The sequence below is a fragment of the Bos mutus genome, chromosome 6, assembly GCF_027580195.1.
Source record: "Bos mutus isolate GX-2022 chromosome 6, NWIPB_WYAK_1.1, whole genome shotgun sequence".
NCBI lineage: Eukaryota > Metazoa > Chordata > Mammalia > Artiodactyla > Bovidae > Bos > Bos mutus.
In genome coordinates this window covers 60,809,651-60,836,206 of record NC_091622.1, presented here as the reverse complement: position 1 = coordinate 60,836,206, position 26,556 = coordinate 60,809,651, and the positions used below count along the sequence as shown (strand labels likewise).

The window sequence follows — 26,556 nt, the reverse complement described above, 5'->3', positions numbered from 1 at the left end:
AGTGAAAATTAGCTTCTAGTCTCTAGCCCTTGCTAGTCTGGTGGCTAGGATTCCTGTGTTTCCATCCAGGCTACCCAGGTTCAATTCCTGGGCAGGGAATTAAGATCTTGCTTTATGTCACTGGTCACCGCTGCCTCTCAGAGGTCACTACCATTGTTGAACCCAAGTTCATGTGCCTGATGCATTGTGAATCCTAACAAATCAAAACATCAGCATTTAGAGCAGATTTATTTGCAGGGCCAAACAAGGGCAACAGGTGGTTCATGATCAGTAAGCTCAAACTCTCGGAAGGGTTTCAAGGAAGAGTTTTTATGGGCAAAATTTGGAGAAAAGTCTACAGGGTTGTGACCTTTCTCTGACTGGTTGATGGTAAGCAAATGGAGTGATGTTCCATGAATCTCAATCATCAGCCTTTTGGTTCCAACCAGCCCAGGCTGCAGTTACCTTCTTTCACCTGGTGGGGGCCTTAGTTCCTGTAAAAGAACAAAGAGCTATATTGTTATGTATGTCTTATTGTATTTATCTGAAGAGATACATTGTTATGTATATCCTGGGGCTTCCAGGGTGGTGCCAGTGGTAAATACCCCACCTGTTAATGCAGGACAAGTAAGAGACACGGGTTCAATTCCTGGGTCAGGAAGATCCCCTGGAGAAGGGCATGACAACCACTCCATGACAATCCACTCTAGTAATCTTGCCTGGAGAATCCCATGCACAGGGAAGGTTTTAGAGGCTATAGCCTTTTTCCTGGGCTTCTCTGGTGGCTCAGAATGTAAAGAATCTGCCTGCAATGTGGGAGATTGGGTTCGATCCCTGAGTTGGGAAGATCCCCTGCAGAGGGAATGGCAACCCAATCCAGTATTCTTGCCTGGAGAATCCCCATGGACAGAGGAGCTTGGCGGGCTGCAGTCCATGGGGTGGCAGAGAGTCAGACACCACTGAGCCTTTTCCTACAAATGAGAAACGGGAATACTGAAAGGCCCCACAGGGTTCTCAGTTTCACTACAACATAACTAATTCAAGGGGAAATAAATTAGTATGTTACCAATTTTAAGAGAATCAACAGTCTTTTATGATAATTGAAAAAGTACAACCAGATTAGTGAGGTCATATTGATTAAATTATCACAAGAATGGTAAGCAAATTTAACTTTCTATGACAAACATAGATTAAAACATTAAGTGGTTAAACATTAAAAAATGCTGCTCCATAAATATTTATAACCTCAAGATTACTCAGAAATCTGAATATTAAAGTTTTTATCCTTTCCTTGTAAATAGATTTTAGCAGTAATCCAGTTTTTATGATCTAAAACACCTAAAGATTTAACTCTAATTTTTCTGGTTCAGTTCAGTTCAGTTGCTCAGTCGTGTCCAACTCTTTGCAACCCCATGAATCACAGCATGCCTGGCCTCCCTGTCCATCACCAACTCCCAAAGTTCACCCAAACTCACGTGCATCAAGTTGATGATGCCATCCAGCCATCTCATCCTCTGTTGTCCCCTTCTCCTCCTGCCCCCACTCCCTCCCAGCATCAGGGTCTTTTCCAATGAGTCAACTTTTTGCATGAGGTGGCCAAAGTATTGGAGTTTCAGCCTCAACATCAGTCTTTCTAATGAACACCCAGGACTGGTCTCCTTTAGGATGAACTGGTTGAATCTCCTTGTAGTTCAAGGGACTCTCAAGAGTCTTCTCCAACACCACAGTTCAAAAGCATCAGTTCTTCAGCGTTCAGCTTTCTTCACAGTCCAACACTCACATCCATACATAACCAGTGGAAAAACCATAGCCTTGACTAGATGGACCTTTGTTGGCAAAGTAATGTCTCTGCTTTTTGTCACGCGAGTGTATGTTCCTCAGTTCTTTGTCTCGTCACAACAAAGATTTGGAGCAACGGACATTAAAGCCCTCGGCGCATCACAGCTCTCGGGTCTTGGACAAACCGTGTTACAGCTCTTAGGCAAATCAGTGTTACAGCTCCATTTTATTTAGAAGATAGCAGGAGAGAGAGAGAGAGAAAGAGAGAGAAAGAAAGAAAAGAGCACGCACACGTGGGGGAGAGAGAGAGTCCGAGAGAAAGCGCTTTGGCTCCTCCTTTTATATGTTTTTTCCTCCACCTGGGCCTGCTCTATGCAAATTGGGCTTAGCCAGGAGTGCTGTTTGTTCTGTTTGTTCTGCCTGAAGTCTTCACTCTGGTCCTTGGACCTTCCTTTGACCTTCCTTGTCTTTTAGCCATTGCCATTTTGGACTCCTTTTCCCTATTCTACCTACCTAACATTTTGAATATGCTATCTAGGTTGGTCATAACTTTCCTTCCAAGGAGTAAGTGTCTTTTAATTTCATGGCTGCAGTCACCATCTGTAGTGATTTTGGAGCCCCCAAAAATAAAGTCTGACACTGTTTCCACAGTTTCCCCATCTATTTCCTATGAAGTGGTGGGACCAGATTTTTCTGGTAACTATATGTAAATAATCATGAACTTTTATTATATTGGTAACTTAAATGCTTTGGATTCTTAAAGTTGACCCCTAGTTTCAACTATCATTTTAATCAAGACTGGTCAAAGTCCAGTGGTTAAGAACCTGCCTTCAAATGCAAGGGACATGGGTTAGATCCCTGGTCAGGTAACTAAGATCGGATTTGCTCTGGAGCCCAAACACTGTAACAAAGATCCTATATGCCACAGCTTACATCCAATGCAGCCAAAAATAAATAAAAAATATTCTTAAAAAAAAAAAAAGTTTCCATCATTAAATTAAAAAAAAAGTCAAAACTTCATAGCACTGTATAACTTGACTTAGACACTGTATTAATTTTAATAAGCCTACAAAAGCCTTGACTTGCCTAAAAGTTTGAATAAGATAAATCATGCTGTTTCATTTTTAACCCTCACAATGCTGTATCACATATGTTGTCCATGGACTTGGATTAAAATACTTCTGCAGTTGTCTTGGTGTTTATACCTATATTGTCATCATATATTTGTCCTGGTGGATGCACTCCAAAATTTCCCCAAGTGCTGAAAATTGAAGTAATGCTGTAAGCACATAGGGTAGACCCCCCACCTCAGAGAAAGAGAGCCAGGCGTGGCTTTCTTGATATAAGATAAGCTATTTTGGGCCCGAAGCCATCTTGTGCTCTAAGTCTGGCCACAGTGCGTGCCCTTGAACAGGTCTCTGTAGTTAGTGATCTTGAGGAAATGCAGAAACAAAACAAAAGTAGTCAAAAAACAGTAGTTCAGTGATAAAACAGAATCCTAGTTCCTCCTTAAGGGAGATACATAGCAACCTGACACCTATCTGAGTTCTGCACGCACAAAGGCCCCCACCCAGATGGAGGATGGAATGGTGATGTTGAACTTTCCTGACCCTCATAACTTCAATCAACTAAAGTCTGGACTCTGTGGATCTCTGCCCCAATTCAATGCTGAATTCTCCTCTGCTCAAGCCCCTTCACCAATACGCATGTGCCCTTAGCTAAAAAATTCCCCAATTTTGCTGTTCAGGGAGACACTGCTTTGGAAATGATCCCTGGTGTTCTTATTTGCTGCAAGTAAAAAATCCTTCTCTCTCTTCCTCTTTGGCTTGGTTGTATCTCTTGGGTGGACACTCACCAAGAAGCAAACACAGTTTTGGGGTAACAGTGTCAGCTTTAGAGTTTCTTAGGGGAAAATTCCATTGACCTTAAATTCTTTGAGAAATCTCATCCTTCCTTTACTTATTGCTGAAATTGAGACACATTCAGCAGATGCCTGTGTGTACTACACAGGTAAGATTCCAGCATCATGGAGCTTATTTTTTATTGGGAGAGACAGAAAATTCAAAAATAAACACATATAATTTCAAATGATGATAGTCGTCATAGTAATACTGATTATTTACACTAATTGTCATGCCCTCTATGTGCATTATCTCATTCATACCTTACCAAGTTATAGCCCTGGTGGCTCAGAGGTTAAAGCGTCTGCCTGGAATGCAGGAGACCAGGGTTTGATCCCTGAGTTGGGAAGATCCCCTGGGGAAGGAAATGGCAACCCACTCTAGTATTCTTGCCTGGAGAATCCCATGGACGGAGGAGCCTGGAAGGCTACAGTCCATGGGGTCACAAAGAGTAGGACACGAATGAGCAACTTCACTTCACCAAGTTATAGATGAAGAAACTGAGGCACAAAGATCTCTCAACCACTAGAGTACTTTCTAAGCCAGTGGGTTTTGTCCTTTGGAAGAAAATATAATGTCTTTCACTGTTTTCTTTTTTAAAAAATCATTATCTCATTTTTTTCTTTTCTTCCCACTGTTGTCTAAAATGTAGGTCAAGAGATCATTTCCCCAGATTTTGTATCTATTTTGTGTGAGCAACATTATATTAATTTGTCTGTTTCAGGAGTTTTTTTTTTTTGGCTGCACTGCTCAGTATGTGGGATTTTAGTTCCTGGCCCAGGGATTGAACCCACTCCCCTTGCATTGAAAGCATGGAGTCTTAACCACTGGACCACCAGGAAATTCTCAAGAATTTTTTATATAAACAAATACCCTAATAAAAGGAATATCAGGGCTTCTCTGGTGGCTCAGATGGTAAAGAATCCACCTGCAATGTGGGAGACCTGGGTTCAATCCCTGTGTTGGAAAGATCCCCTGGAGGAGGGCATGGCAACCCACTCCAGTATTTTTGCCTGGAGAATTCCCATGGACAGACGATCCTGGCAGGCTACAGTCCATGGGGTCCCAAAGAGTCTGACACGACTGAGTGACTAAGCACACACAGGGAATATTAAGTCAGACAGATAGAAATAGAAGTAGGTAATGGGTGAAGTGTCATGAATATTACCATTAACCTTAACTCTGAAGAAGTTCCACATCTTGCAAAAATTTGCCTCTGTAGTTGAGCAGACTGTTCCTCAGTTTCATCCTGTCTTTAGCTTTGGGAAAATAGTAATTCTGATCATGAGACAAACTTGGCTGCTTATTTGGAAAACTAACTTAGATAATCTTTTATGAGATAGTCAGTGGCTTTATCCTGAATCTTAACAAGAACACAAATTTAATTTTGATCACAGATATATTTGTTGGCATCATGTTGTTTTTCCTCTGTGGGATTAGAAAAGGAGAGAGCTTGCCCACCTGAACGCTTCAAAAAGAAAAGGACCACACCAAGGATGTCGCTACCTGGTGTACAAGCAAGGGCAGAAGCAGTGTGGGTGTGCACAGACTCATTGTGTGTACAGGCAAAGCCATCCTGCCGAAGCAAAGGAAATGAAATGTGAAATTGGCATGTATACATTCCACCCCACCACCTCCTTTCCTGAGAGGTCAGGGAACAAGATTGGGATTACAGTTGTTACAGTAGGGAAAGTCAAGTTACTAAATACTCCAGAGGGCAAAAGAGAATGAAACATGTGGTTAACTTTTATCCTTGAGAGAAATAATCTGTGGACCGAAAGCATGTGGACTGTAGATTTGATGTTCTGGGGGAAAGCAGCATTTGTGAAGAGTTCATTTCTTCCCCAAAGCCACAAGTGGTGACGCCAAAGGAAACTCTCCTTAAGTTTTTCAAAACTTAGCTTTTTATGGAAGTATAATACACAGAAAACAGCACAAGTCTTGAGGGCAGAGCTCTAAAAATTCTAAGCAGTGAGCAAAGCTGTAACCAGCACTCAGCATGACCGGCTTTCCAGAAGACCTCTCTTCTCATCAGGATCTTCCCAACCATCAAGTGTGCCACTAATCCTGTCTTATAACAACATAGGTTAGTTTTGACTGTTTGGGGACTCTGTATGCGTGGATTATATATGATGGACTCTCATGATACGTATGCAAGAGTCTGGTTTCTTTATCTCAACATTATATTTGTAGGATTCATCCATGTTGCTGTGTTCATTCCTGTCACTATATAGCATCCCACTGTTGTGAGTATCCATAGTTTATCCATTCCATTGCTGAATAATATTTGGGTTCCAGTTAGGGACCATTGGAGAAGGCAATGGCAACCCACTCCAGTACTCTTGCCTGGAAAATCCCATGGACGGAGAAGCCTGGTAGGCTGCAGTCCGTGGGGTTGCTAAGAGTCGGGCATGACTGAGCGACTTCACTTTCACTTTTCACTTTCAAGCATTGGAGAAGGAAATAGCAACCCACTCCAGTATTCTTGCCTGGAGAATCCCAGGGATGGGGGAGCCTAGTGGGCTGCCATCGATGGGGTCGCACAGAGTCGGACATGACTGAAGTGACTTAGCAGTAGCAGCAGCACACAGAATAGGTGAGAAGCTCCGAGGTGGCCTACTATTTCACACCCATGCTGTTTTTTCAATAATGGGCTCACACTTATTCCTTATTCTTATACCTTTTCCATAAGTGAAACATCATTGTTCACTCACTCCACCTCCCAGCCAAGGGAATACAAGCCCCTGACATACTCCAGCCAGTAGATTTTGGCTATTATTCACCAGGATGTAAAAATATGATGCAACTGCAAAGGTTAGAAGCAAGGTCAGGTATTCAGGTATAAAGAAAAGTAAATTTGAAAGCAGACAATTTAACAGTTGCTTTTGAAACAAATTCTAACAAACTAAGTTGTTTTTGAGTTAAATTTATGTCTCCTGAACTGGATTTTTTTTTCAAGCAATAATAGAACTCAGTGCCAGTGAAGGACATTTATATTTTCTGGCTGCCCAGCATATTTTGAATACTTTCAGTGTCTGGACAATCTCCCACCTTGTGGATTTATCTCCCCAAGGTAGAAGACTGACCCTTGATTTCTCAGGCTCTTTCCCAGTGAGGGCCCACAGATGCGACAGAAGCTCCAATCAACCATCAGAAATCTGTGAAAGGCCTCAATTTGCAAGAAAATGGGAAAAGCAAGGCATCTCATGCAACATATTTTGATGAGGGAAGAGATGTGAGGCCTAAATACACAAATTCAGAGGCAATAGGGACAAGAGTCCAGGAGAGTGTCCCAGCAAGAGTGACAACAATAGGAAGCTCCTTCATTCTCTGTTTCAGAGCTCCCAAGCCTGAACCTTCCCACCTTTTAAAAAAATGTTAGCCAGGCTAATGGTTGTTAGCCAAGTCCTTGTCTGCTTAATTAACTAGGCTGGATTGTGTCCACATTTTTATATTAAAGTCCTACCCCTACTGTGATTGTGGAGATAGGGAGATAATTAAGGTTACATGAAGTCATAAGGGTAGAGCCCTAAGCCAATAGGTGGCTTTATAAGAGGAGGAAGAGAGAAATCTCCTCTCTCTCTCCAAGTACACACATCAAAGAAAGGCCACCTGACCATAAAGTGAGATGGCAACTACTTATAAGCCAAGAGTCCTCAGAATGAAATCTACTTTCCTGGCATCTTGACCTTGGAATTCTCAACCTCCAGAACTGTGAGGAAATAAAATTCCTGTTAAGTTACCCAGTTTACAAGATTTTGTTATGGCAACCTGAGCAGACGAATACACCAGATAATGGAAGAGAAGGTGGTCTATATTATAGTGAGCATGTGCAATAAGTCATTTCAGTCAGGTCCAACTCTTTGTGACCCCATGAACTGTAGCCCATCAGGCTCCTCTGTCCATGGGATTCTCCAGGCAAGAATACTGAAGTGGGTTGCCATTTCCTTCTCCAGGGTATGTTCCCGACCCAGGGACTGAACCTGCGTCTCTTAAGTCTCCTGTATTGCAGGCAGGTTCTTTACCACTAGTGCCACCTGAGAAGCCCTTACTCTGTAATAAAGCAGTCTTCAGTTCAGTTCAGTCAGTCAGTAGTGTCCGACTCCTTGCGACCCCATGAATTGTAGCACACCAGGCCTCCCTGTCCATCACCAACTCCCTGAGTCCACCCAAATTCATGTCCATCAAGTCAGTGATGCCATCCAGCCATCTCATCCTCTGTCGTCCCCTTCTCCTCCTGCCCCCAATCCCTCTCAGCATCAGAGTCTTTTCCAATGAGTCAAATCTTCGCATGAGGTGGCCAAAGTACTGGAGTTTCAGCTTTAGCATCAGTCCTTCCAAAGAACACCCAGGACTGATCTCCTTTAGTATGGACTGGTTGGATATCCTTGCAGTCCAAGGGACTCTCAGGAGTCTTCTCCAACACCACAGTTCAAAAGCATCAATTCTTCGGTGCTCAGCTTTCTTTATAGTCCAACTCTCACATCCATACATGATCACTGGAAAAACCATAGCCTTGACTAGATGGACCTTTGTTGGCAAAGTAATGTCTCTGCTTTTGAATATGCTGTCTAGGTTGGTCATAACTTTCCTTCCAAGGAGTAAGTGTCTTAATTTCATGGCTGCAGTCACCATCTGCAGTGATTTTGGAGCCCCCAAAAATAAAGTCAGCACTGTTTCCACTGTTTCCCCATCTATTTCCCATGAAGTGATGGGACCAGATGCCATGATCTTTGTTTTCTGAATGTTGAGCTTTAAGCCAACTTTTTCACTCTCCTCTTTCACTTTCATCAAGAGGCTTTTTAGTTCCTCTTCCCTTTCTGCCATAAGGGTGGTGTCATCTGTATATCTGAGGTTATTGATATTCCTCCCAGCAATCTTGATTCCAGCTTGTGCTTCTTCCAGCCCAGTGTTTCTCATGATGTACTCTGCATATAAGTTAAACAAGCAGGCTGACAGTATACAGCCTTGACGTACTCTTTTTCCTATTTGGAACCAGTCTGTTGTTCCTTGTCCAGTTCTAACTGTTGCTTCCTGACCTGCATACAGATTTCTCAAGAGGCAGGTCAGGTGGTCTGGTATTTCCATCTCTTTCAGAATTTTCCACAGTTTATTGTGATCCACACAGTCAAAGGCTTTGGCATAGTCAATAAAGCAGAAATAGATGTTTTTCTGGAACTTTCTTGCTTTTTCCATGATCCAGCAGATGTTGGCAATTTGATCTCTGGTTCCTCTGCCTTTTCTAAAACCAGCTTGAACATCTGGAAGTTCATGGTTCATGTATTGCTGAAGCCTGGCTTGGAGAATTTTGAGCATTACTTTACTAGCGTATGAGATGAGTGCAACTGTGAGGTAGTTTGAGCATTCTTTAGCATTGCCTTTCTTTGGGATTGGAATGAAACTGACCTTTTCCAGTCCTGTGGCCACTGCTGAGTTTTCCAAATTTGCTTGCATACTCAGTGCAGCACTTTCACAGTCTTAATGTTACACAATTTAATATACATACAAAATTGCAAAGAATGTTCAATTGCAGCTTCATTTTCAGGCCATGTCATCCAAACCACACGAAGTCCACAAGTCCACCAGCCAGCAGAGAGTATTTTATTCTATTCAAGTTGCTTCTAAGCTCCATTCACAGCCATGGAGTCTTAGTCCTAGACTCTGGGGGAACAGCATGTGATAATGCCAATGTCACCAGAGAATCTCAGACAGTCTCCTTCATACCTTCCATATCTGTGTTGTTCAACACATTAGCCACTAACCATATGTGAAGAGTGAGCATTTGATATATGGCAAGTCTGAATTGAGATGTGCTGGAAGAATAAAATATATATTGAAGGCTTGATATAAAAAAATATAAAATTAATAGTTAATAACTATTGATAGTGGGTTATATAAAACATATTACAAAAATTAATTTCACCTGTTGCTTTTTACTTTTTTTTTTTTGGAAACAGTGACAAACTTTATTATCTTGGGTTCCAAAATCACTGCAGATGGTGACTGCAGCCAGGGAATTAAAAGACACTTGCTCCTTGGGAGAAAAGCTACGATCAACCTAGACAGCATATTAAAACACAGAGATAATACTTTGCCAACAAAGGTCCATCTAGTCAAAGCTATGGTTTTTCCAGTAGTCACGTATGGATGTGAGAGTTGGACCGTGAAAAAAGCTGCTATGCTATGCTAAGTCACTTCAGTCGTGTCCAACTCTGTGTGACCCCTAGACGGCAGCCCACTAGGCTTCCCGTCCCTGGGATTCTCCAGGCAAGAACACTGGAGTGGGTTGCCATTTCCTTCTCCATGCTTTTTACTTTTTAAAAAATATTTATTTATTCACTTGGCTGCACTGGATCTTATTGTGGCATGTGGGATCTTCCGTCTTTCCTGGGGGATGCAGGATTTTCTAGTTGTGGCACATGGAATCTTTTTTTAGTTGTAGGTTTCAAGTTCTTGGGGCTTCCCTGGTAGCTCAGCAGTAGAGAACCCGCCTGCCAATGCAGGAGATGTGGGTTCGAGCCCTGGGTCAGGAAAATCCCCTGGAGGAGGAAATAGCAGCCCATTCCAGTATTCTTGCCTGGAGAATCCCATGGACAGAGGAGCCTGGCGGGCTACAGTCCATGGGGTCGCAAAGAGTCAGACACAACTTAGCGACTAAAACAACAGCAATGCAAGCTCTTGGTTGAGGCATGTGGGATATGACCAGGGATTGAACCTGGGCCCCCTGTATTGGGAGCTTGGCGTATTAGGCACTGGACCACAGGGAAGTCCCTCTTTTTGCTGTTTTAATATGCTACCAGAACATTTTAAATTACGTATGTGGATCGCATGCGTGCCTTACATTATGTTACTGTTGGACAGTGCTGCTCTATAGACATACGCAGTCCCTTCGTCCTTTTGATACACTCACTTCTTCCTTCCAGGAAAGTCTCAGCTCCAGTTCTTCCTGGGTCTTGCTTCCAAAGGACGTTGTCAGTCTTTCTTTGCTCCAACTGGTTCTACTTTTGATAGTGAGCAGTTTTCAAAACTTGAGTATGCTTGAGGCAGTGGGGGAAACTCCTCATGGGGGTCTGACCCCCAGATAGAATATCTAATTCAATTAGATCTTTCCTCATTGCACTGATACTTTTTCTCCTTCACTGCATTAAGTAATACTGTTTTAAACACACCCTTTTATAGAAGAAATGGTGAATTTTATTTGGGAAAATAACAAAAAACTCCTGACCCTTCTATTAATGTAGCTTTTAGAATGCAACATTCTAGAAAATGGAAAGAAGTGGTAGGGAAGAAAACCCTATTCCATCATACATACATTAGCAATCTGGATCCTCTATTACTCTTTTTCTTAAAAAAGTCTGGCTGCGCAGGTCTTCCCTGCAGCACTTGGACTTTCTTTAGTTGTGGTGCACAGGCTCTCTAGTTGCTCCACAGGCTTACTTGCCCAACCAGGGGCTGAACCCATATCCCCTGCTTTGGAAGGCATATTCTTAATCACTGGACTACCAGGGAAGTCCCATGGATCCTATACTACTCTCTATTCTTCAAAACAGGAACACATGTGAGGAATGGTTAAATGGATTACCCCAGGTCACAGATCTGTATGAAGTAGTTACTACTGAAACCTGGTTCTGATCCTTATTCTGTTCCCTTACTATTATATCACAATATCATGTAATCTCCAAAATTTAAACTTTCTTTGACAATTCTAAATTTTACAGTACCTGGGTAGGAGAGAAAATGGGAGGTGGTCATTGTTACAAACATCAATTATTACTAAAGAGTACCTGAAAAATAAATACAGTTATTGTCTGGCTATTTGGGATAAAAATAACTGGCAAATTATGTTAACAACTACTCAATTTATTCAATATAGCACTCCATAGAATTGTTCTAAATTATAGATGATGAAGATGATGACAGCCAAAATGTTTAGAGCCCTTTATGTGAAGCACTATGCTAAACACTCTATATGCTTGAGCTCATTTTATCATTTCACAATTGATAGCATATTATTATCCCCATTTTACAGGGAGAAGCAGAGATCACACAGCTCAGAAGTGACTGGAACCAGGTCTGTTAGACTTCAGAGTCCTAGAACCCGGCTGTGCTCTACTGCCTTCCAATGATCTTTTGAAATTTTTTTAATATACATTTTTTGTTGATGTTATTATAGGAAATAAATCAGAGCTTAGCTTTATTTAGGGTTGTTTAGTTGCTAAGTCACGTCCGACTCTTTGCGGCCCCATGGACCGTAGCTTGCCAGGCTCCTCTGTTCATGGGATTTCCCAGGCAAGAATACTACAGTGGGTTGCCATTTCCTCTCCAGGGGTCTTCCCAACCCAGGGACTGAACTCATGTCTCCTGCATTAGCAGGTGGGTTCCTTACCACTGAACCATCAGGGAAGCCCCCAGTGATCTTGTCTCTGCTACTTCCTACATGTCTCAGGTCATACCCAATTTCTGCCAGACTCTCTCAAGACAGAATTGTTAATTCTGAATGTCATTCTCTGTACATTGCAGATAAATTTAGTTTTGAGCATTTCTTAGACTATTTTTGCATCCTTATTAATTCATTTGGGATAGTTAGAGCATGTTCTGGAGAGGACTTTCAATCATTTACTGATTTTGAAGAAGTACTTCTGGAGAGAGCTCTTGCAATTAGAGAGGCTGATCTGATTTTTCCAAGTAATAGCACCTTTATGTCCCTGGAATTATGAGAATTATAAAATCTACCTGTCAACATACATAAGGCTTTGTACTTTAATACGAAGAAAAGAAAAACATTCTTTTAAAGTGTCCAAAGTTTCTTTTTTGCCCTGAAAGGTGTTGACTTAAAACATGGTAACAGAAGTTTTTTGTTTTTTGTTGTTTTTTTTTTTGTGAAGCCAGAAAGAAAAACACCAATACAGTATACTAACGCATATATATGGAATTTAGAAAGATGCTAACAATAACCCTGTGTACGAGACAGCAAAAGAGACAATGATGTATAGAACAGTCTTATGAACTCTGTTGCAGAGGGAGAGGGTGGGAAGATTTGGGAGAATGGCATTGAAACATGTATAATATCATGTATGAAACGAGATGCCAGTCCAGGTTCGATGCATGATACTGGATGCTTGGGGCTAGTGCACTGGGACGACCGACCCAGAGGGATGGTATGGGGAGGGAGGAGGGAGGAGGGATCAGGATGGGGAACACATGTATACCTGTGGCGGATTCATTTTGATATTTGGCAAAACTAATACAATTTGTAAAGTTTAAAAATAAAAAAAGTTTTAAAAAAAGTTTTAACCATTACTGACCCATCAAGTAGAATTCTGAAGGAAGTTCTTTATTTCCAGGAGCCCCAGAAGCTCCTAAGGTACAATAAAATGAGAAGCATAATATAAAATGTTGCTATCTGTACAAAATTTCAGTGTACAAATATGTTCAACTCAAATAATCCTCAAAATAATTCTCAACTGGCCACATTCTACAAACGAGGAAACTGAGGGCCAAGGAAATTAAAAGAATGTCTATAAAGATTGGAGCTACTGTCTATGGACTTTTTAACACGTGCTGCAATTCATGGGGTCGCAAAGAGTGGGACACAACTGAGCGACTGAACTGAACATTATTTCTGATGTTATATGTATAAAACTCCTTGATCATGTTTTAATGTGAGCTAGTATATCAGCTGAATCCATCACCAAAAAGAAAACCAGAAAAACCCTGAATAAAAAAGATCCCAGAGTATAGAGCAAAACATTTATTTACTTCTCCCATGGAGTCTTTTATCCTATCATATCTCAGATTCCACCTCCCCACCATCTCTTTCCCTCTATTCATCCCTTCTCCCAAGTCTTTCCCTGTCTCCTGCCTCCTCTTATCTTGAACTGGCAATAAAGGACCCTTTAGTTCCCATCTATCTGGGATGGAGGCTCTGGGTCCTTCAGATTTTTCAGAATGAAACACCACCAAGTGAACCTTTCTCTTGTAAATGCTGACTGGTTCTCAAGTCAACCTAAAAAAAATCAGGTTAAACAGGAAAATGCTACTCCCTCACACACAGCTTAAAAGTAACCCCCAAATGGCAAAATGTAAAGAATTTTCAGAATGAGTGAACACACATGTTCAGAATGAGTGAATCTATTCTAGCTCCTGGTAAACTTAGCGTAAGGGGTGGGAGCCAGAACAGGACACTGAAGGCAGGAGATAAAGAAGAGGCCCCACCCAAGGAGGGGGTTCTAACAGGAAAGTGAAAGTGAAGTCGCTCAGTCATATCCGACTCTTTGTGACCCGGTGGACTGTAGCCTACTAGCCACCTCCTTCCATGGGATTTCCCAGGCAAAAGTATTGGAGTGGGTTGCCATTTCCTTCACCAGAAGAGCTTCCCGACCCAGAGATTGAACCCAGGTCTCCCGCATTGTAGGCAGACGCTTTACCATCTGAGTCCCCAGGGAAGGTGGCTTCTAACAGAAGTTTGCAAAACGATGACTGCATCTGAAATCTAAAGAGACAGCTAGCAAAGTTGCCTTTTTCTACCTTGGTGTCAGGTGGAGGGAAGAAAAATCTCCCCTAAGAATTCAATAACTACAAGCCAGAACTTCTGCCCTGAATTTACACTTCCTGTGTGGGAAAAAAACCTAGAGCTAAGAATTCAGTCTAAAGTGGTCCCAGTTTGGTAGTGCCCCAAGGCACTTGGCAAAAGCAAATTTAAATCCTTTTAACTCAAAACTTTGTTAAGTATGCATGTTTAAATTTCTAAAGCTTAGTGGGGAAAAAAAGGCAGCAAGTGTGTATAAATTCCAAAACGGTAGAGTGGAAGAAATGAGTTTTAAAAAAAAGTCCAGGGGAAATAAACACACACACACAAAAGGCATAAACAATGAAAAAAGAAACAGAAAAGGCAGAGAACAAAAATAAGACACTAGAAATAAACCCAGATATATCAGTGCTCAGTCGCTTCAGTCGTGCCCAACTCTTTGTGAACTCATGACTGTAGTCTTTCAAGCTCCTTTGTCCATGGGATTCTCCAACCAAGAACAATGCAGTGGGTTGCCAAGCCCTTTTCCAACATATATCAGTATTAACAGTAATTATAAGTGGACTAAATGATGCACTTAAAAAAAAAAAAAAAACGAAGTTATCAGTTTGCTATAAGAAACTTACCAGATTAACCACCATTAGCATCTGTATCTACTCTGTGTTTAAAAATCAGCTGGTAATTCTGAAATTACCACTGTAGAATGGATAGAAATTATTTGGTGATCATAACTCTGTTGAATTAAGAGTATTTTTGCAGCATTCCTTGTCATCAGAAACACTGTTAAAGTTTAAAACTAGAAGCAGCAGAAAACTAGCTTGTAAAATTTATGCAAGTAGAGTACAGGCCAGGCTGTCTTGGGGAAATAAACATCAAAACTGAAAGCAATGTTTTACACTGAGAAAAAAAGAGTTATCACACCCTTTTTTAAAATGTAGTTATACATTACTGCTAGTCAAGTTTCAGGCAGAGAAATGGAACTTTGTGTTATGAGACAAAAAATTTATATTGAAAGTAGATTTTATAAAATTGTGTGAGGAGGTAGAGACCTGAACATCCAAAAGGAGAGAGAAGAGAATCAAAGACACTGTCTAGTGCTCCTGAGCACTCACATGAGTGTTGAGGACTGGAGGGAAAAAATGAAAAAAGCTTAGCCCATTCATCTGCAAACAACAGGAATTTGGGAATGTATTGCCCTAGTGGGGCTACCTTCTCTGTGGGTACACAGACAAGCAGTAGAAGCCGACCTGGAGCAGCCCTCGGGAGGAAGAAGCACAAAAAGAACACACTGGACCTTACTGGGCATTTACTGCAGTTATCCATCTCCCTGTCTGCTGCTGCTAAGTCGCATCAGTCGCGTCTGACTCTGTGTGACCCCATAGACGGCAGCCACCAGGCTCCTCTGTCCCCGGGATTCTCCAGGCAAAAACACTGGAGTGGGTTGCCATTTCCTTCTCCAATGCATGAAAGTGAAAAGTGAAAGTGAAGTCGCTCAGTCGTGTCCGACTCTTCGAGACCCCATGGACTGTAGCCTAGCAGGCTCCTCCGTCCATGGGATTTTCCAGGCAAGAGAACGGAATGGGGTGCCATCGCCTTCTCCGATGTCTACATATCCTCAATTCTACACGAATGTGAAGGTACAAACCTTCACATCTACCACTCAACTCTCACACAAATTTGTTTTTGGAGCCAACTCTAACCCAGAAAGAGAAATCCTGGGAAAATACAGTTCCCAGGTTAACTGAGCTGACAATCCAGAATAACAATTTATAGGAGACACATCTAAAACAGAAAGGACAAGAGTGGGAAGAGACACATCAGGCAAAAACTAAGCAAAAGAAACCTGGTGTACTTGATTAAAATCAGACAAAACAGATTTTAAAGCAAAAATTGTTTTCTAGAGTTAGAGGGCTATTATATAAAGTATTCAACCAGAAGACAAAAGTCTAAAGTTGCTTACACCTAGTAATACAGCCTTAAAATACATAAGGCAAAAATTGAGAGGATTTCCAGGAGAAATTGACAAATCTCTTATCACAGTGAGACTCTGGCATACCTTTCTGAGTATTCAGTAATAAAAGAAATAAGAAAGGACATACAAGATTTGACTCTAACAAAAAGTGTAAAGGAAAAATAGCATGCTGTGAAAGAAAAGCTCAGGAGGTATTAGGTATGACTTTAGAGGTTGAGTGAAAAAATTGGCTTGAAACTCAACATTCAGAAAACTAAGATCACGGCACCTGGTCCCATCATTGCATGGCAAATAGATGGGGAAATAGTGGAAACAGTGGCTGACTTTATTTTTGGGGGCTCCAAAATCACTGCAGATGGTGATTGCAGCCATGAAATTAAGATGCTTACTCCTTGGAAGGAAAGTTATGACCAACCTAGACAGCATATTAAAAAGCAGAGACAAAAAAAAAGTAGAGACATTACTTTGCTAACAAAGGTCCATCTAGTCAAGGCTATGGTTTTTCCAGTGGTCATGTATGGATGTGAGTGGGACTATAAAGAAAGCTGAGCACAGAATTGATGCTTTTGAACTGTGTTGTTGGAGAAGACTCCTGAGAGTCCCTTGGACTGCAAGGAGATCCAACCAGTCTATCCTAAAGGAAATCAGTCCTGGGTGTTCATTGGAAGGACTGATACTGAGGTTGAAACTCCAATAGCCACCTGATGCTAACAGCTGACTAATTTGAAAAGACCCTAATGGTGGGAAAGATCGAGGGCAGGAGGAGAAGGGGACGACAGAGGATGAGATCGTTAGATGGCATCACCAACTCAATGAACATGAGTTTGGGTAAACTCCAAGAGTTGGTGATGGACAGAGAGGCCTCGCATGCTGCAGTCCATGGGGTCGCAAAGAGTCAGACATGACTGAGCAAATGAACTGAACTTAGAGGCTGAGGTTTATTTTTGGCTGTGCTAGGTCTTTGTTGCTGTGTGAGGGCTTCTCTCTAGTCGTGGTGAGCGAGCCTCTCACTGTGGTGGCTCCTCTTGCTGCAGAACACAGGCTGGGCACACTGGCTTCAGTAGTTGCAGCACGGGGGCTCAGCAGTTGTGGAGTGAGGGCTTAGTTGCCCCACAGCATGTGGGATCTTCCTCAGACCAGGGATCCAACCTGTGTCCCCTGCATTGGCAGACGGATTCTTAACCACTGGATCACCAGGGAAGTCTTTAGAGGTTGAGGTTTTGCCAGGTGGCTGCAATAGGACCCTGGGTAAATGCTGAGGTCACTGCCAAAAGAAAGATTCAAACGACATTTTGAGGCCCTTGGAGAAAAAGGAAATGAAGACAAGGATAAGGTGAGAAAGCAGGAGTGTCTGTGGAATGATGGTTCGCCCATTGGCCTTCCAAGGCTGCTGGTGGGGTTTCACCTCAGCAGAGCTTTGGGGTTAGAGTTCTTTTTCCTGGATTTGCCTTTCAATACCTCAGAGCAGAGGGCAAGGCTGTCAGGGAGCCATGCAGCTAAGCCTTAGGCCACAGGGACCTGAGGATTCCCTTTCCTTGAGATGTGCCTGGTTTCCTTTCCCTTCCTCTGCTCTCTCTGGTAAAAACTGAAAATTGCTGGCAAGAGTATGAATAAAATTGAAGCACTGTCGGGTTAAAACTTGGGTATTTTCTTGCACAAAAGGCATCTGAGCCAGAAGGTTTGTGACAAAGAAGGAGCACAGAGATCTTTAAGATGTTAGTATTTTTTCTGTTAAGAAAGAAAGACAGTCAGTCCTCTAGTGGGTTCTAATTATAAGGGTAAATGTTTACTCACTTTGAAAGAATATTTTATTCTCAGCAATATATCTATATTACTAAAGTTAATTATAGTTTATATAATTTATAAAGTTATAAACTATATCCAAGTGCCCAAATTAAAATATTTTTCTAAAAATTATTCCAATATTTTTGTAAGAAATGTTCTGCTTTCATTTTTAAATTGAGGATTGTCAAGAAAGGAAAACAAAGTTCATATTATAAACATATTATAAACATCAGTTCAGAATAGGCCCAATAATACAGTTATGTCCTAAAAGGAAGCTTAGTTTTTCAGATAAAGTGGTAAAAAGGGTAAGTTCTAAACACTTCAAAAGATAAACTATACATTTTGGATATTACTAAATTGAATTGTAAAACATGAACTTGATAATTCTCAAGTTATCAGAGTCAGTTGTTTCAGATCAGAGAAACCTCCATATACAACTGTAATACAACTGTATTTTTTTTAATGAGTTAATGACAAAAAAAGATATCCATTTTATTCTGGATCACTACAGGTTTTGGGGCTTTCCAGGTGGCTCAGTGGTAAAGAATTCACCTGCCAAAGCAGGAGAAGCAGGAGACGAGGTTTCGATCTTTGAGTTGGGAAGATCCCCTGGAGAAGGAAATGGCAACACACTCCAGTATCCTTGCCTGGGAAATCTCATGGACAGAGGAGCCTGGCGGGCTGCGGTCCATGGGGTCACAAAGAATCGGACACGACTGAGCACACACACAATCATAATTATATAATCAATTACATACAAGTACATATACATATGTTTATGATTCCTAGAATGAGATCTAGAATGAGCACGCATGCACCGCAAGTTTCATCTGTCTTGAGGGTTTACTACTTCAATGACATGGCCTATTACTCTTGGAAGTCTACGAATGATTAGAGTTCTAAATTGAAAGAATTTAATGCCAAGTTATTTACCTCCATGTTTGGTTAACAGTAAGTACTCTCTTCATTTGAAGCACTGACCTAGCCCGTTTCCAGTAAGCCCACCAAAGCCCCACACTCTGTGTTCAAGGAAAAAAATCTTTGGATACACTGTCTCTTTTAGGAGGGAGAAAGTGAAGTGGGAAGGCAAAATCTTTCTTACCACTTTCCCTTAAAGGTGGTGGTCTTTTATCTTTCTCTGAGGACAACAATTCAGGGGGAAAAGTCTTTCTTTTACAGAAAGACACTAGAATTTTCCCTTCCCTTCATGTTATATTTATTGTTATAAAATTGTTAAGCCTTTTTCACGTCCAGGCCTTACTGTTAGTCAACCATTTCTAGTCACTCAGTCGAAAAGACCCATGTTAACTATTGTTAATTTAATACCAATCTTTAAAAGGATCCTCATCCCAGGGACGGGGGAGCCTGGTGGGCTGCCGTCTATGGGGTCACACAGAGTTGGACAGGACTGAAGTGACTTAGCAGTAGCATCTTTTAGGAACATAATTTTTACTAAGTGGAAAAGAATAGTGTGAGTTGTTTAAACTAGAAGAAAAAGTAAACAGAGGTAAAAATAGGGACGACCATGGCAGAGGATTCTGAGGGCTGGATGATGATAATATGGAAGTCATCATACTGTTCTAATTTTATGTATGTTCAAAACTCACCAGGGACTTACTTCCCTGATGGTCCAGTGGTTAAGTCTCCAAGCTTCCTTGCCAGGGGACACAGGTTGATACCTGGTTGGGAAAGTAAGATCCCCACGCATCTTGAAGCAAGGCCAAATCCCCCAAAAACGAACAAAAAACCACCTCACCATAAAAGGTTAAAAAAAAACAGACAAAAACTTGCTGACAATCATCTGTTTAGACTGGTGACTCTCAAGGTTCTTGGATGACCATTTCTTTGAGGAGTCTCTTCATTGAACCAAGCTTGAAGAATGAGATGACCTTTCCCTTTCCAAAGCTCAGAATTACTTCTTAAACGGTTTCAAATATTCCCATATGCTAAAGGAAAGAGCATTATGAACTAACAATGTTTTAGTTTCTAAGACCTTATCACTAAATCTTGAGGAAATCAATTCTCCTAAAACTGTTTACCTATCAAAATCGCCTTTATACAGCTGATTTCCATTATGTGCCTTAGATTATAATCTCTAAGTGGACAAAGATTTAACTCACCTTAACAGTGTTTTGCTTGCTGCTGCTGCTGCTAAGTCGCTTCAGTTGTGTCTGACTCTTGTGCGACCCCATAGACGTCAGCCCACCAGGCTCCCCTGTCCCTGGGATTCTCCCGTTTCCTTCTCCAATGCATGAAAGTGAAAAGTGAAAGTGAAGTCGCTCAGTCATGTCCAACTCTTAGCGACCCCATGGACGGAAGCCCACCAGGCTCCTCGGTCCATGGGATTTTCCAGGCAAGAGTATGGAGTGGGGTGCCATTGCTTGGTAACAGTTATTAAAATTGCCACAGAAAGTATCTGCCAACTCCAAACACTTCCCTCGAAGGGAGATACTGAGTATCTTCTATGTTATCCTGTGTTGACTTACGACTCTGAATATATTGTATATTGTGAATCATTTTAGGGTTACAAATAACTCATCCATTAGGCTGTAAATTTCACTAGATAAAAAAGTACAGGGGAGCAAGCAAGCCAATAGCTAAGAGATACAACTATAATTTTTCTTTTTTTTCCAGTCTCACCTTAGGCCACATTTTTTATCCAGCTTCATACTAGATCACAAAATTATACCAGTCTTATTTGTGATGAGCTGAAGAAAACAGAAGAGTTCAAATTCACCTTATTCTAACAATAAGGCAATGAAGCACAATAGAAAACTAAATTCTAATTGTAAATGTTTTTTTGCAACATAACATTTTCAAATCAGCTTAAATTCAGAGAGATTTTTTATTACACAATTTGATTTTTACATCAATAAAATCTTAGATATAACAATACAGATGAAGAATAACAATTTAATTTGTATTGAAATAAATATGAGATACACAAAGCACATACAGTGGAAAAGGGTCACAATAAATTACAAGTGGAGACATTATTTTGCTCAATCACCAGAGAAAGCCCTTGACACTTCCAATTTCACACCATCAAATTTATCATTCTTGCTGATTTAAGCAGAACACAAAACAAATATGGATCCCAGGGCTTACTTTCACAGGTACCAGCATAGATAATTCACTACAGTGATCCAATTTGGAAATCAGTAGGGACCAGTAAATCACTGCATAAAAGAAAGAGTGAATGAGGTCCTTTTTCCTTAGTGTCAGCAGGCTATGATTATTATGTTTATTAGATTCTCTTGAAAGGACTTCACATTTTCTCAAATATTCAGGAGCAGTATATTTCCCCTCTGAGCCCTACATTAGCATTTATGTGCTTTGGTCTTGAATACACAGTAATGATGAATTTTTCAATTTATTTTATAAATTTATATAGTCTGGATAGTATTGGCCTGAAGAGTATATAACTCCCCAACCTGTATAATATTAGATATTAAAAATGGATTCAAGAGAAGTTACTAAGAAATGCTGACATACTGTATATACAAATTTAGTTCAATATATCCCATTATATAGAGCACCAGAGCAATGCATTTATTATAATCAAGCCATTTTCTATGACTCTCTAATCTCTGTGGCCCTTTTACGTTTGTTCCAACATATACATATCACAAATGTTGCCTGCCTAAGACGTTGCCCATTTGGTCTCAACTTACAAACATAAACGTAAGCAAAAATTCATGTCAAAAGCATTTATCTTAAAATTACAAAAAAAAAAAAGTCAAAAGTTTGGAATTTAAACTGTTATGAACCAAGGGAAAAAAGAAGTTAGTTCAAAAGTACTGAGCACATATATGTATTTTTTAAAAGTAGCTTCAGAAAACTATGACGGAAAAAGTAAAATGATTCTTGGGCCTTTCCTTCTCCTGGAATATAAGGTAATTTTTAGATTCCAGCAAAGATTATCTAGCAACAATTTTTTCCTATCATTTCCTAAGAAAAAGGAACTGTTTTAGACTAAAAAAATACTGTACTTTATCTGTGGTCACATCAACTCCTATTCAGTGCAGGTCAGTTTTCCTATCTGCACTGCCTAAGAGGACAAAGACTACTCTAGAGTTCATCCCTCACACAGAGATACGTTCCTTCCAAGAACCCTCCTGAACACCAGCTTAGAAGATACACATGTCACAGAGTAACTACCACCAGGAAACTTCCCAAACATTGAGCAGCTTCTTTCTTATCCTTAATACCAGATCCAAATACAACTTTCCACCTAGAGTATTAGAAGAGGACTGCTCATTAAAATAATTTCTGGAAACAACTCCTGGATTTACAAAACATATATGCCATTGGTATACACTAAATCCATTGAACTATGCCATCATATAGCCTCTCAGAATTCTCTTAATTCTAGAGAAATTTCAGTGAGGTGTTAAATGAAATTAGCTGTCTCTGTAACTCAAACTGAATTTACAAATCTAGGCACCATTCCTAATATCCAAAATTATCGACATGCTTTTGTATTACTGTGAAGTCTTAATTTTAAGAGATGGAACTGGCTGTAACTTGTTTACCTACAAAATGACCCTGAAAAAAATTAAGTACCATTTTCTCTATACCTGAAAATGAAGGTGAAAGAACAATTTTATAACTGACATGTTTAGGTAACTTAGGCACTTAGGGAAACAAAAACAAAAACAGCAGAGAGACTATGATCTGAGTAATACCACTAACTGTGGCCTATTCTATTTACCTAGGAAGCAGATATTAACAGGGTACTTACTCCAGCTTCTGAACATTTTTTATTTAAAAAATGTACTCAAGAGTAAATGCTTACTAAATATTTACTGAATGTTGAATAATTACATATTAAAGAGAATCATGGAATTCAGGTCCTTAGTTTTATGGCTGGCTCAGGATTTAGTGGCATTTAACCTTTCAACATGGCATGATAAACAGCTGGGGACTACTTGAGCAAAGAGTGCCACCTACTGCTCATCAGCATAACTGGTTACTTTCTCCCTTGAGGTTTTCCCCACAGAATAAAAATCAGTCTCAATCTGGGTGAAAGCATTAAGCTAGCAGATCAAAAAGGGCTTTGGGTAGGGGGTGGAGAGGAGCTTCAGACCTATGTTAATTAAAACACATTTGTTAGCATTACATAAGGATCTTTACCACAATCCCTCAAAATTAGTTTCATTCATTCTGATCTCAAACTTTAATATATTAAAGAAATTCCTCTTTGGACTGACATTAAATGAGGAATCAAGTATACAAAAGGAATACACAATCTTTGTTAGAATAAAGTAGATTCTGTAGGAGGCCTACACTTGTCCAAGAAAGTTTAATATTTAAAAGTGCTAGAACAGCAGCACTATATAACTTCCTAAACAATCAGATAGTCTAGATGTTAAATCAACTGTTTTTAAACACATAAAAATAAATTCAGCTATGCTGTATTTAAAATAAATTCAGCAGCTGTAACTTTTCCTAGTATACTCATTCTATATACTCTATTATAATAATTTCCTTTTTTGTTATACATTTTGCATTGTGTAAATGACATCCAAGACATACAATTTTACTTTTTTGGCCTCGCGGCATGTGAGATCTTAGTTCCTTCACCAGGGCTTGAACTCACACACTCTGCACTGGACTGGTGGAGTCTTAACCACTCAATCACCAAGGAAGTTCCTGTATTTCTTTAATTTTAACTTGATAGACATAAAGTTACACTGTACTTTCAGATGTCAAATTAGCTGTCTGTACATATTCATACTGCAAAATTCCTAACTACAAGTTCATGCAAACTAAACATCTGGCAATGCTCAAATTGTAGGATTTATTTTTTTATGAGTTTAGTGAAAGGAAAGTGAAGTGTTAGTTGCTCAGCTGTGTCCCACTCTTTGCAACCTCATGGACTGTAACCCACCAGGCCCTTCTGTCCAAGAAATATTCCAGGCAAGAACACTGGAGTGGGTTGCCATTTCCTTCTCCAAGGGATCTTCCTGACCCAGGGACTGAACTTGGGTCTCCTGCACTGCAGGCAGATTCGTTACCATCTAAGCCACCCGGGCAGCTTATTTATAAGCCAAACTTTTCTTTAAAAAATATATCAGAAGTATAATCCCATTATATGATGAAAGCCTCAACTTCTGAAGCACAGAGAATTTTCAATTTTAATAGTATTAATGTTAAATTCTTTTCGTTAAAACCCACCTAAATTATTTCCTTTAGGAAAATCTTTTTGGTCAATAATAATTTTCAAAATAAAAACAGGCATACTTCACGGATCATTAAAAGAAACAATCGTGGTTAAAAGAGAGCACAGAAAGAAAATCAATAAATGGAAAAACTGGTGAAATTTAAGTTCCACATCTTAGTAGTTAGTAATATTGTCCCACAGTTAATTTCTTAGTTCTGATAAATGTTCTATAGTTATGGAATCTGTTAATACAAGGGGAAGCTGAGTAAAGGATATAAAGAAACTCTATTTTTTACAACTTTTCTACAAATCTAAAATTATCTCAAGATAAAAAAATTGTAGAAAACAAAGAAACTTAGTAACTTAAAAAATAAATATGCCTTCAGCTGCCATAATTTCTTGATATAATTCAAATTTTTAAAAACATCATTAGAAATAATATATTGTTTACTTAACATTACTTTATTGCTCTAGAAAATTCAGTTTTTAAAACCATCAGATTACACACATAGTGACAATGAGAGTGCCCCCAACAATCGACTGTGTGTTATGAAGCTTCTCTAACTTTGTAGATAATATTACAAAATTACAAAAATAGCTGGTTACAGTTGAGCTATCAAGTAGGTATCACATTTCCATAGACCAAAAAGTAGAATAAAAAGAAAACTGATGTTACTGCTAAGTCACTGAGTGTATTTGAGAAATCCAAATTACATGCACATAGAAGAAAACTGGTTACAAAAACCATTACATTACTCTGCATTAACATTTTGCAATGTTTTAAACATTTCCAATCATGCAATAATAAATAAAGGTCAGAATGAATTTTAAAAAGGAGTTGATGGAAGTTCAACAAATGTGTTTCATATGTTAAACAACTCAAATCACAGTTGCATAATACATTCAATTCCTCTAAATTTATCCATGCATTACAAGACTGAAATGCACACTATTTCCCCCACAACTCCTCTGGCCCCATTCCCAATCAATAACCAACACCTATAAACCTTTCTATTTAATCTTTTATATGAAATTTGATAGGTAGGTATGTATGATCTTCATTATTATTTCAGAACAGATACAAAGTTCAGTCACAGCTCAATCTTCACTTACATTCCTTTCAAAGGGCACCTGAACTGGTGCAACTGTCTATGAAAATTCAAGCCTAAGAAACTGAGAGAACTGGCAGTCAAGAATCTGATCTAAGTAACTGTATCCACAATCCTAAAAGGATTTACTTTTTGAGAAATGTTACTCAACCTGTCTCTGAGAGGAAAACTGTATGACTACTGCTCGCTGATGTAAAATGCTTAGGTGACCACAAGTATTTACCTAGTTGGTTAACAACCTTTCAGTTGGGCCTGTAAGAAAAAAAAACCCAAAGCCACAGAAGTAAATATGAAAATAAAATTTTGGAAGGTCATAGTATAAGATACATAAAGAAATCCAAAATAAATCTGTCCTAATGAAGCAGTACAAAATCTACATAAAAGCACTTTGAAATTAAATACAGAAGGAGGGAAGTGTTTTTGTTACAACCATCAACCAAAATTACTGAATGGCAAAAGAATACTGTCTCAAAGTATACTGAATTTACATGTTAATATTATCATAATGAACTCATGCCAGATGTAAATTCAGGTTACCAATTAGATGAAAACAAAGTTTAGAGCGATTTTTACCGGACAAATAAATGTACTTCATGACAAAGGCACAGCAGCATCTAAAGAATTCCTGATACATTTATCACAAGATTCAAATTTCCTTAACTATTAACAACACATCACAATAAAGTTTCTCAGAAAGTGTTTGAAAGGCTTGATTTAACATGCCAGGAAAATGATTACTTTTCTTTTGAGATGCATTTATGTAAATTATGTAAATTGCATTGAGGTCAGTTTTACACCTGGAATTATCCATCCCTAGTAGAAGAAGTACCAGCAGCTAACAATGCTTATTTATATTATGTATAATTTAGCTGGATGCTACACTATGCAACTGTTGGTGCCAGTCTGCTTATAAAGGCAATACTCTGGAGACAAAGTCTTCTCACAAACAGTGGGCAAGCAGGTTTCATTATAAGATGTTCAACAACAATCCTCAGTTCATTAAACAAGGTCCTGCAACATAAAATATGTTTTCTTTCAGAAACTCAATGAAAAAGCAATGTGATTCAAGAGTAAATGCTGATAAAGGGGCTTTCCACTAAAGAATCTGAATTAGTAATAACCAGGATGTACTGCAGGCAATATACAGAATTAAAATTCCCCAAATCAACACCTGTGTCCTTTTTTGGGGAAAATATTCATTTAATAAATGGCTCTCTAAGGGCTGAGATTAGGGATGATTTGTATTTCCTTCACAATTGAGTCACATAATCTTCACATCTGACTTACTCAAATTCAACTAGGTCTAAAAAAAGAGAGCAAGAATGTGAAAGTTATCT

The 26,556-nt window shown here is 39.6% G+C and overlaps 1 protein-coding gene across 2 annotated transcripts in view; it reads right to left on the bottom strand.

The window, feature by feature from the left end:
• Positions 1 to 294: 294 nt before the first annotated feature.
• The window catches only part of TMEM33 (transmembrane protein 33), a 40,075-nt gene continuing 13,813 nt past the window's right edge, over positions 295 to 26,556 (bottom strand). Inside the window, exon 7 of one of the 2 annotated variants that reach the window (XM_070372335.1) lies at positions 295 to 473. In XM_070372335.1, the coding sequence (XP_070228436.1) occupies positions 467 to 473 (7 nt within the window). In that variant the 3' untranslated portion in view covers positions 295 to 466. Of the gene's footprint in view, positions 474 to 20,770; positions 26,231 to 26,556 lie in introns of those variants that run through there. The other variant, XM_005910662.3, reaches the window with a different exon arrangement.